The 12,310-nt window shown below is 45.3% G+C and overlaps 1 protein-coding gene across 2 annotated transcripts in view; it reads left to right on the plus strand.

The window, feature by feature from the left end:
• Nucleotides 1–12,310, plus strand: part of PITPNB (phosphatidylinositol transfer protein beta) — a 51,353-nt gene that overhangs the window by 28,786 nt on the left and 10,257 nt on the right. For both annotated transcript variants that reach the window (XM_006270334.4, XM_006270333.4), the window contains exons 8-9: nt 1,585–1,662; nt 12,141–12,251. In XM_006270334.4, the coding sequence (XP_006270396.1) occupies nt 1,585–1,662; nt 12,141–12,251 (189 nt within the window). The remainder of the gene's footprint in view (nt 1–1,584; nt 1,663–12,140; nt 12,252–12,310) is intronic.

The raw sequence follows: 12,310 nt of genomic DNA on the forward strand, positions 1-12,310 counted from the left end.
TAAATGTGCAGCAAAAATATTAGAGTGGTCTTTCCTCCTATTTCATTTTATAATCGCTATTGAAGATATTTGTGAATACAAATCAGCTTGTCCCTGCTTTCAGTTTATCCCATTTTTCTGCTTGTTAACACAGTAATCTTCACTACAATGTCATAGTTCCCATGTTCTTAGTTTCAGCGTGTAAAGAAATGGGGTGAAGTAAGTGGAAGATTCCCTTAGTTGGAGTTATATTTTGATTGCTATTATTCAAGAAAAAAATGGTGGCTGACAGACTTTCACTAGCTAGCAAGGCAATGGTTTAATTTCACTTCATTTCTGAAACCATCTGCACACATTAGTCCTCGTGACAACCTTTAATGCAGGAGTAGGGCGTTGCCACCGCCTTCCTGTCCTAGTTCTCTTCTCCCCTGCTCGCCACAGATCCCATCCTGGTGAGGCGGCAGTCCTAGCCTCTCCCCATCTTCTGTTACGCGAGAGAAGCAATGTCACTTAGATTTCCGGAGTTACTTCCCGTGGCTCTGTCTTTGCATTGTCTGTGGTGTTTACCACTGTTCACATCGAAATGTTTAAGATAAATTGCATCTCCATGACAAGTTCGTAATGGACCTTATGGAGTCTTGTGCTTCTCTCGTTACCCTGTCCTAGTTACGTCTAAAGTTTGTGGGTTTTTTTTCCTTTCTTCGTTCTATCAGCGTCTCTCCAGTCACTTTCATCTGGCATCTGAGATGCTGCCCAGCTCCGCAGGAGTGCTCACATAGCGTGGGGTCTCTTCACACTGGGGCTCTCCAGACATTTGCTTCAGCGCAGTATTCTTCATTTTCCCTTGCTGGGCATTCTGCTCATGGCTTCATTTCCTTATTCTCCCCACCCATTAGTCCCAACCTCCTAATCGTTTTAATCAGAGCCTACAGTGAGGAGGGCTCTAGAAATGCTTACAGTACACTTTTATCTTGCAGCAGTCATGACCTTTAGTTACTTTCTAATTTTATTCTTGAACCTGGATGCTGCTCTGTGTTGAGTGATCTGGTAAGAAATACCACCCCTTCCATTTTTAAAGGGAATGCTTAAAGCACATGGCCTGTCTGGAAATGTCCTCCTCCTTGCCTGTCACAAGTATATCTGCTCTTGCCACATCTACAAGAAGATGCCAGTGTCTGATGGCTAGATTGAGGGGTCATTGGGGAAAATCGGCGTTTGTGTGCAGCACAAAACAACGTTTGTATACAATTTGCATTTGTTCACCGCCTCACATTTTGTATTTTGCAGGTCCTCTTAGTTTTTGTAAGATCTTTGAGCCAGGGAATGTATCTGCTTGCCCTTGCACAGTGATTTACCAAGAGGACTGTGGTCCAGAAAAGGCCTCTGAGTATAATTGTAATGCGAATCGGGAAGAGCAGCAAGCACCACTTTGCGCAGGCGAGGTCGGAGCAGTCTGCGTGGGGTACCGAAGGCAGGGCAGAACCTGGCTCTGGTGCTGCCCGAGACCCGAGGCTGGTGGTTTGCAAGTGATGCTTTGCAGTGCTGGGTGATGCAGCTCAGCTCTTTTTCTAACTGTCTCTTTCTTTCTTTTATTTTGCTTTGCAGGATTACAAAGCTGATGAGGACCCAGCATTATTCCAGTCAGTCAAGACCAAGAGAGGACCTCTGGGGCCCAACTGGAAGGTATTGCGAGCTGACCTTACTGCCTTGCCAAGTCTTTATCAGCAGGAAAAGTAAACATTTGACAGCGCTTGAGGGATTTGAAGGGTTGGTGGTGTTTATCTTAAAACAGACACGGCAGGAATAAACCACTTTTTTTTTTCCTTTTCAGAATCAGTTAAATTCAACACCTCTGTGCTAGCAAATATAGTAAAATGGATCTGTAGCTTAGCAAAAATACTCTGTTACTACTAAAAATAGATGAGGGGTCTTAATCTGGAATCTTTAAGGAATCATCATTGTGAAAAAAATATAGCCCTCGACTTTAAAAATGTGCAGCTGGAATCACACGGTAGTGACTTGCATGCAAAACATCTGTTCCAAGGACTCCAGACACTGATAGCTGCTGGAAGAAGCTTGGAATGCAAGCAACTGTCATTGGAGTCCTTAAGTGTACAATATTCTATGATTACAACCGCGTTTTAACCCTTCTTTCCCAAAAGAAGGATTTTAACCATGTATTCAGAATGAAGCAAGGGCCATTTGGAGAAAAGTGATGCAGAAGTTACTGTCTCTTACCGTAGTAATACAAACACTTATACAGCTTGATAAAAAGAAAAACATGCTGGTTCTTCTCTCCTTGGTTCTGTATCATTTTCAAGAAGATGTGTTCAAAGCAATACTAGAAGCCTAATAGGTACTCTCTTTGCCTAAAAGTTGCCATGTAATCTAATTTCTTTCTTTTCTGAATCCTACCTGAACCTAGCATGTTTCCTAGAGGCTTTCCTTTGTAGTCTTGCAATATTACTGCTTGGGTAGCCTTCTACTGTGGACCTGGACACTTAGGATCCTTTTAACAGGAAGGGAGCTGGCGCCATTCACTCTTAATCATTGATTTAAAAAAAGAGGAATTGGAAGAACTGCTTTAAGTCAGTGAGAGAAATGGCCACCAGAGCATGGTGAGAATAAGGTGCTGGTAGCTGAAAACAGAATAGGCAGCATAAATTAAAGTGACGACCAACCTTATGGTGCCCTATTGTGTACCTAGGTGCTCTAATTTGTGTGGTGTATGTAACTCACTCTGAGGCCTCTGCAACACTTGGACATAATGGAGTTGCTTATGGTGATGCTTAACTTGTATGAGTTAAGGTGAGACCAAGCACTTTGCTCAGCTGTGTGTTTGTGCTTGCACGCACCTATTGTATGCAGCTGCGGTGTTCTTGAAGTCTTCGTTCTGATGTGTACACAACTCACGTTTGGGGAATATGTTTTCCTGAATAACTGAGAAGGTGGAATCGCCAGTTGAAGTGCCCTCTGTGCATAGCAATGGGAGAGTGGTTTGACAATTTTTGCTTCGAGGCAAAGCCGGCAAGCCTGCATCTTGCATTACTCATGGCTGTGAAAACTGTAGTCATTCATAATACTAGTGGTTTTCCTTTAACTGCATTAACAGGGCTGCTTGTTCAGATAGGCAGTCAAAAGAAAAAATCACGTGTGTTCTGCTTGAGTGACTTGGCTTTCCTTAATCTTCTGGGGGTGGAGGTTGGTTTTATAGAGAAACCCTAAATTCTTTGAAAATTGTAGTGTTCGTGTCCCTTTTCTACGTGGACAGGTTTTGAGATTATTCTTGTGTGTAACCTGATATGTGGTGGTCCAAATAACACAGTGACTTTCATGTGTCACCCTTGTTATGCATATTTGGGAGACACTAGTAGGAAGCTGTGTAGCAGAGACTGGAGCTCAGAGCACAGTTGCTTTTGTGTTGCGAGTTCAGCAAGGTGCTGCGTAGTGTTAGACTTATTTTTCCTTCTGAAGTATCAGGTAGTGCCTGCCCTTTTGGAAGGGCGACTCAAGACTTGAAGACCAGGTAGTCTGATCCAGCACCATAGCTTCCCATTCTGACCACACTGCAGAACAGCGGCTTATTTTGGAGCTCGTCTCCAGCGATCCGTTTCAGGTCCACGGCACCTGATGTTGTCTCTTGGCCTCTGGATTTTTGGGCTGCTCCAAAATAATGCATTAAAATACTTCAGATAAACTGCTGTGGGCAGAGCTCCAGTTCCAGAACAGAACCAGTGTGGAGGTCTGTACTAGGTGTTCAGGTGGTCTGAGACTTGGGTCCTCTGGTCTGAGAGAGGGCACGCCCGTGACAGTGGGACAGATGTCGAGAGCTATAAGACCGGTGACAGTGTGTGTTGTGCACTATGTGATCAACTGGCTTCAGGTAGCTCCTGAGTGACCATTTTTTAACAATGCACTGAATATCTAGGTCCATATTTATTTACTTTAAATGACAACTTAGTGAGTATTTGATTGCAAAGACCAACCTTCAGAATATTCTGAATGTCAGACAAATATTTCTAGACCTTTCAGGCAGCATGAAGCACTCGTTCTGCAGTTTGTACTGCTCCATCGCTAAGTCAGCTCGGAAGCCTCCCAGCTTGAAGTTTCACCGTCCCTGCGCTGTCCTGGCCCCTTTAGTGGAACTATATGGTAGCATCGTGTCGGGTGTTGGTGCAGAATGCATTGGGCTGCTGTGGGCTCTCCCGACGGGCAGGCAGCCCTGTGCTAAAAGGCCTGGCCAGTGCAGAATGCTTTCCCTCTCTGGTGCTAGCGCCCTCAGCCACTTGGCAGACTGACTCCCACAACCCATGGTGCTGCAAGTCCCCAGTTCCCATTCAGGAGTATACACAACACTGGATGGAAGTGAGGACCCGGCTCGGCTCAGGGGCCTGTTGGTCATAGAACTAAGGGTTATGCACACACATTCTCTGTCCCAGCTTGAACCATCACAGCTAGCCCACTGTGTTGACATTTGTGTTTTCCACCTGGAAATAACTAGCAGCCAATTGCCCATCTTATCCCACAAGCCAACACAGAGGTGCTAAGCCTGAAGTGATCACTACACACCTATTTGTAGCTTCGGCGCAACCAGGATATTGGGGGACTGACTTCCACCTTTGTCATCTATCTATCTGTCCCACCTCAAGGAGCTGAAGGCCCAGGGGGTTGTTGTGGGGCTGTCATGGCCTTCTGCCCCATTGTTTACAAGGTGAAAGTCAGTCTCCCGATAGCCTGGCTGTGCTGAAGCTACAAATAGGTGTGTAGCGATCACTTCAGACTTGGCACCTCTTGTTGGCTTGTGCGATAAGGTGACCGTGTGCCCATACACCTCTGTCAATTGGCTGCTAGTTATTTCCAGGTGGAAAACACAAATGTCAAAATAGTTGATTAGCCGTGTTGGCTCACCTGGTCACTTGGCAGGAAGGGCATTCACTACAGTGAGTCGGGGATATTGCATCCTACTAATGACCTGCCTTTGCACAAGATAATGAGGGGCTTCACAAAAAATTGACTGGTGTGGATCTTTTGTTAGCTGCTGAAAAGTGTATGGGCACACGGTCACCTTTGTGGATTCAGCAGTGGTGCACAAAGTGACTTCTCAGTTTTCCATTTGGGGAAGAAAAATTACTGGAGGCATTTGCCACTCATTGAGGAAAGCTCCCTGGAGCCGGCTACTAGAGAGCAGTAAATGGAGCTGAGAGCTGGCAGGATTTTGGAGCAGGATGCAAGGTGTTTGTGAGTGCCCTAGCCCGCTCCTGTGCTAGGAAGTGGCAGAGAGCAGATTTCTCTGGATTGCTCTTCGGAGATGGGCACACAGGAGTCATCGTCCTGTTCTGTGCTTGGACGTTTCGGTTCTCTGCATAACCATTACTATTCCTGAATTTTGTTTCTTTCCAGGATGTTCAGTATCCTAATGAAACTCAGTGGTGTGTCTCTTATGATCGTGATCTGTCACCCCTTAGTCTGTCGCATGGCATGGGACTATATAGGCATGGGAAAGTATTCAGTATTGTTGTTGCAAGAATAAAAAGCCTCCTGCTTTGTTCATAGTGATGTTCTGAAGCAGAGTGGTTTTGTTGCAGTGATCTATTGCACTGTGCCCTGTCGCAGCCATTCGTCCAGCAAGCTTTGCTTTGCATTTGGACACTGTTGATGGATCACGCTACTTTGAAAAATGAAATATTAATTGCAGTGAAAAATATATATGGCCTCAGTTTGAAGATAGTGTTTTTATGAACTTAAAATTTTCTTATGAAAAACATAAAATGAAATATTGTGAATTGGGATTTGGCTTCCTGTTGAGTGGTAAAGGATTATTTAATCCTGCCTTTTGAAGTCAGGAGCACCGAGTGAGTGAGGATTATAAAAGGAATCTTTTAATGCATCAAATGTTTGCTGTGGGGATTTTTTTTTCTTTTAAAAGTCCTTTATCAATAGCTGATATAGAAAATCAAGCAAAAATAACATTTTCATTGGAAACTACTAGTTTCAATTATTTCTTGATGTTATTTTATTTTTATAAATGTTTAGCATTGTAATCAGCAAGTCAGCACGCCTAGAGTACAAAAGCGGATTAATTGTAACCGCAAGCATGCCTGCAGCCTAAGTTGTGAAAGCCTTTCTTGGATGGACCAGAGAAGTCACTTTGGAAAAGAAGGTCCCTTCTGGCCGTTGCATGTAGGAGGATAGCAGGGTTATAAGACTGACCCTCCGTGCAGTTATTGCAGGTCGTTTCTTGCACTACAGGTCACCGTCTTGCATCAGAAGTTCCATCCCTGGGAGCTGGCTTACCGAGCTCAATAAATTGCACCTAGGGAGGAAAAATGTCCAGCACACCTACAGCCTAGGGAATGACCTGCTGGGTGTTACAGAGGTGGAAAGGGATCTCGGAGTCCTAGTGGACTCCAAGATGAACATGAGTCGGCAGTGTGACGAAGTCATCAGAAAAGCCAATGGCACTTTATCGTGCATCAGCAGATGCATGATGAATAGGTCCAAGGAGGTGATGCTTCCCCTCTATCGGGCGCTGCTCAGACCGCAGTTGGAGTACTGCGTGCAGTTCTGGGCACCGCACTTCAAGAGGGATGTGGATAACCTGGAGAGGGTCCAGAGAACGGCCACTCGTATGGTTAAGGGCTTACAGACCAAGCCCTACGAGGAGAGACTAGAGAAACTCGACCTCTTCAGCCTCCGCAAGAGAAGGTTGAGAGGCGACCTTGTGGCTGCCTATAAGTTCATCACGGGGGCACAGAAGGGAATTGGTGAGTATTTACTCACCAAGGCGTCCCCGGGGGTTACAAGAAACAATGGCCACAAGCTAGCAGAGAGCAGATTCAGATTGGACATTAGGAAGAACTTCTTCACAGTTCGAGTGTCCAAGGTCTGGAACGGGCTCCCAAGGGAGGTGGTGCTCTCCCCTACCCTGGGGGTCTTCAAGAGGAGGTTAGATGAGTATCTAGCTGGGGTCATCTAGACCCAGCACTCTTTCCTGCTTATGCAGGGGGTCGGACTCGATGATCTATTGAGGTCCCTTCCGACCCTAACATCTATGAATATCAGGGAATCTTTTGTATCATCAAAGGATTTATCCAAAATACAAAAGACTTTAGAAGCTTGTTAGTTAGGTTGCAAAGTCTCTTGCTTTCTGAGCTACTAACATGGGTTGCCAACAGCAAAAGGATGTTGGCACAGTATGGTGACAGACTCCTCGTGCCAGGCACTGCCCAGAGCAAGGGCTGGCCCCTCTCCCTTTCCCGAGGAGGTGGTGGGTCCCTGCCCCATACGGTACTGGTGAGGGGTGTCGTGCTTGGGTTCATGTGCCAGTTCTGAAAGGGCATGGTTGTGTAGTGGTAAGGAGAGAGGATCTGCCTGATTACACTGCCTCGGGCGCTGCAGACTGTGCTGCGCCTGCACTCCCATACTATCTATCTGTCTGCTTAACAGCAGATTCCTTGCTTGGAGCTGACACGAACCGTGCCCCTTCTTCCGATTTGCTCACGTTTTGTAACATCCTGGCTGCACTGCCTGCCTTTGTAAATGCCTGAGGTTTAAAGTGCTAAGAGCTGCATGCGTTGATCAGGGTAAAGCCTCTGCATTTTTTCTTGAAGCCTGGGCTTTTCAAGTCCTTCTGTGCCTCGAGCATCTCTGCTTGCACTCAAAGAACAAAGTCTCACGCTTGTGCAGAGAGACGTTTTTGGAAACAAATTCCTAAAGTGTCTAAAATCAGAAGCCAGATGAGAACGACAAACTTGACTTTTAAAGTCATGTAAGGCCATTTAATGATTCTGGGAGCTTGGCTCATGGGTTTTGAATGTTTGAAATGAGGAACGGTCTTGTCCATGTCCCGCATCCTCTTTCCCCCAACGCACTCGTGTGCTCCTGGCCTGAAGACTTTTGCAATTTTGGCAACACAGCGAACGTGGTCCTTTACATCTTCTGGTTCACTTGCTTTGAAGAACATTTCAGAGTTTCTTGGTGATAACAGAGTCTAGTGGTAAACGCAAGTACATGATTCATCTTTGTCCTAGATTTTTAAACGTATAGAAAATATTTCTCGTGCACACAGCAAAAGGCTTTCTGTAGAACAAGAGCGGTGTGTTATATCTTTAAGAGCATGGCTTTAAAAATTCCTAATTTTCACCTCCCTTGGTTATCCCTTGTTTGTCTTCCTACCAGAGTCTTTGCAAGAAGTAAGAAATGGGCACTGGTGGAGTTTTGTACTGATTGCTTGCTATTCCAGCCAAACACACAGCTTTTTTGTTGGGTCATGTAGAACTTACTTCCCTTAGGCCTCTTCTGCATACCTTAAAGTAACCTAATATGCATTGTTAAATTAAAAACATGATTTGCCTTCTTGAATTACATGTAAAGCAAGACACATGAATCTAACCAGTTAAACATGTTAAATACTTGGGAGGCACTTCACAACTATTTAGTGAGGACTATTGCCATAAAACTGGAGTTTTGTTATTTTCATACTTGGATTTCCCCCCTCCCCCCCGACTTGATAGACCATCTTAATGAAGTATTTTCAAACGTCTTGCGTCATGTAAGGATGCCTCCACTCGTATCTTGTTTCATCGGGTCAATGACACTTTCTTCATTCCAGTAAACAAGAATAATTTTTAGAGCAGTATGTTTACATGGTCTTTTCAAGGATTTTTCAAGAAATGCTTCTGCATTATGAATCTAGGTGAAGAAAATGTGTCATTTTGGAAATGGGAATATTTCTAAAAGTTGTAATGAAGAAATGCAGCTAAAAGACATCCTTACAAAACCACTTAAATATTAGTTGATTTTAAAAGTGGCTGAGTGTTACAGTAGTTGCGTGGAGGAAGGGCTTGGGGAGTGGGGGGAGAGCCAAAATGGGGAAGGGGTAGTTTTAGCTTGGAAATAAGTTACTGGAATATTTAATTTGTAATAGATTCATTTCAAATTAAAGCTCATAGATGTGAATTAATGAATAAACATGAGGTTGGAGGTGTGCTGGTGCAGTTGTGCTGCACAGAGTGCGTCTGATTCGCAGGAGAAGTGCATCCTCTGGCCGTGCTCCAGGTAGCCGCGAAGGAGGTGTCTCCCCATATCACGACTGTCGTGGGTAAGGAGGACATTCTTCTCCGTAGCTTTTCAACACGGGATTTTGCTGGAGCTAGCACCATTTTTGTGATCCGTCCCACCAAGAACCGGACTGACCTCCCTCATTTAATGAACACAGGCTGGCTAGTTTGCACAGCTTAGCTTTTAAAAGTTCACCCTTCACCACTGTACAGACTGAAGGGGTATTTCACACGTCTTCATGTTAACATGAATGAATCCCAGACATTGTCATCCAAGTGTTTCAGTGTGCTAAAACTTGAAGGAACCCTTTCGTTTTTTTTCTCCCTGGGCAGTACTGGTCACCTGTAACTTAAGACGTTTAAAACTACCTAAAATCTCATTTTGTTTCACTAGGGAATTGCTGTCAGAAATATAAATTCATAGAGTTTCATTGTTAAGCAAGTAAAAAAAAAACCAACCCCAAAACCCCCAGAACACCAATTCAGATGCATGAAAAAAGAAATGTTAGTATAATAGCAGTCTCTTCCAATCAGACCTTTGTTGAATAACTGGGATATTGTGATGCCATAAAATACTGTTACTCCTTAGCAGTACAATTGCTCCAAGGTAAAAGTGTCACAACACTGCTTTGCTTTTGTCTTGGATGATTGTACCTCTGAGACCTCAGAAGGAAACTGATTCTCCCATGTTTTTATTTGTAAAATAAGATGCACATAATTTTCCTTAATGTGTTTGCAGACTGAGGCTGTGAAAGCATGGGTATGCTAGGAAAGCATTGCCCTCTACTCCGTAAAAGCAGGATTTATCTGTAGCCCTGGTCACACAATTTGATGACCAAGCGCGGCGTTTTTAAAAATGCAGAAATTCCCACGGTGTATGGAAATGTTGTGACTTGCTCCGTTGCATCAGAATTAGTTTGGCTGTAGTAATGAGGGTTGTAGCAGACACATGTGAGGGAATTGCAACAATAGGCTTGCAGGAGTTTCTGTAAGTCTCTTTTGTGCCCATCTATTCCCTATGTTGCTTCTGTACCGAATGTGACATGCCCTGGCCAAAGGCTCTTCTCACTTGCCAGTGTGGGCTCGCGTGCCCGCCCGTCTGCCATGGCACTTGGAGCAGGTGCCTAGGTGCTCAGCTGGGCACGTGTCCTTGCTCTTGCCTTCATAACTTGGCATTAAACCTTCAGCCTGTGTTGCCCCAAGTCCTCAGGGAAGCGTGGAGGAGTAGTCACTTAGTGGCGGACGTCGCTCCCCAAGCAGCCGCAGTTACAGGCTCTGCTCCACCTGATCTGAGCGTTTCATCTTGTAAGCGTGGTGGAGAAGGGTAGCGCTGTTCTTGCTGCTTCCATGTGCAGAGCTCCCGCGATTCCCCACAGCCATGTCTTTTGCTGGTGCAACGGCTGTTTGTGGTGGGTGGCTCTTTTACCCTGCTGTATTTCACTGTGTCCTGAGCGGTGGGTGGGTCTGCTCCGGAGGTGGAACAGGACTCCTCAACCCAACCTACCCTTGTAGTCGGGGCCAGACTGTCCAAACTGGGGACTGCTGTTTGTTCTGCAAATGGAAAAATGCATAGGCCAGTTGTGGCTGGCAAGGAAATACTGGCCTCAAATCTGGCTGAAAATGCACTGCTGGAGGAGGGGTAGGGCAGGGCCATGGCAAATGTCTGCATCTTTCCTTCTGTTCTGTATATAGATGCATGGAGTCAGTCTGAGCTGTGCTAGCACCACAGCAAAGGGGCTCTCCCCTGCCTGGGGGTCTTCAAGAGGAGACCGCAAGCACCTGGCTGGGGTCACGTGACCTCGGCACTTTTTCCTGCTGCTGGCAGGAGGTCGGACTCGATGATCCTTTGAGGTCCCTTCCAACCCTTGCGTCTATGAATCTGTAAAAACCTCATGCAAACACGTTTCATTTCTTGGGGGGGGGGGGGGGGGGGTTGTTTTTTCTTTGGGAGTTTTAGTAGATCGCATTGAAACTCGGAGATACTACCATAGTTTCCACTGTATAAGATGCACCTGTGCATAAGACCACCTCCTTCCCTCCCTCCCCAAAAGGATAAAATTGTGGGGGGGAATAAAGATTTGTAACAACTGTGATTTGAATTTTGGCCAGCTTTATTGCAATGGTTTTGGGTAGTTTTCATCATACAGCTTTGTTTTCATTGCACAGCTTTCAATTTTGGGGGAACAACCTGCATCTTATTTGCCAGAAAATACCATAACTTGGGTGTGGACTGTAAATGTACTTGGTATATTGTATGTGGTTGAAATGGGATTAATATGTAATGGGACAGTGTCAGGTTCAGTTTTCTTAATTGTATAGGTTAGGGGTGGCCAGGCTGCTGCATGAGTGCCAAGTGGCATAGGCAGCTCTGTCTGTGTGTGTGTGTGTGTGTGTGTGTGTGTGTGTGTGTGTGGAGCAGGGGGGAGCAGAAAGCAAAGCACCAGACGGGGAAGGGCAGCAGATCAGACAGAGCAGAAAGCAGGACAGCAGGTCAGGCAGGTGCAGGGGGTCAGAGTGGCACTGGGGGAGGGTGCAGGCAGGGCTAACTTGTGGCCTGCCTGCCCAAAAAGGTGGGTGCCCACTGATGTAGGGTATTGTGAAAGGCGGTTCTGTAAAGCTAATAGCAGCGTCCACGTGGTTCTCTGTTCTGAGTGGGGAGGGGGGATGCTTCATCAAACACTTGCTTGTAGTAAGGCTGCACCCCCAATGGTGCAGAATTTTTCTCATGTTAAACAACACGCGAACAACTTGATATGGACTCTAGTCCATCTTTGCTGTCCAGGGTAAGACCCTAAGAGTAACTTTAACAGCATAAATAATGAAAAGTAAATCAATTTTAAATGATTTCCAGCTCAGTGACAGTTGGGAGTGGAGCTGAAGTGTTTCTTTAAAAAAAACCAAACAAAAGCCCGGCTTTTAACCTGTTCATCCTTGGCACTTAGCATGCTCACAGCGCAGCACTTGTCTAATCACTTAAACGGTCATTTACAATAATCATACTAAATGCCTATGTCTGCAGTCCTTTACAATCCATGTTCAAGAATTTGAGTATCCCCAGCAGTTGACATTCATTTTGGTTTTCCTTCCAATTTTCACAAACAGAAGGAGCTTGCAGCTGATGAAGACTGTCCTAAAATGTGTGCTTACAAGTTGGTGACTATCAAATTTAAATGGTGGGGACTACAGAACAAAGTGGAAAACTTTATCCAAAAGGTACGGACTGTCGCTGCGGCATTGGGCTTCTGGCTGGTTGTCTGCGTGTTGCTGCTTTT

This window comes from Alligator mississippiensis, chromosome 10 (genome assembly GCF_030867095.1).
Source record: "Alligator mississippiensis isolate rAllMis1 chromosome 10, rAllMis1, whole genome shotgun sequence".
NCBI classification, from domain to species: domain Eukaryota; kingdom Metazoa; phylum Chordata; order Crocodylia; family Alligatoridae; genus Alligator; species Alligator mississippiensis.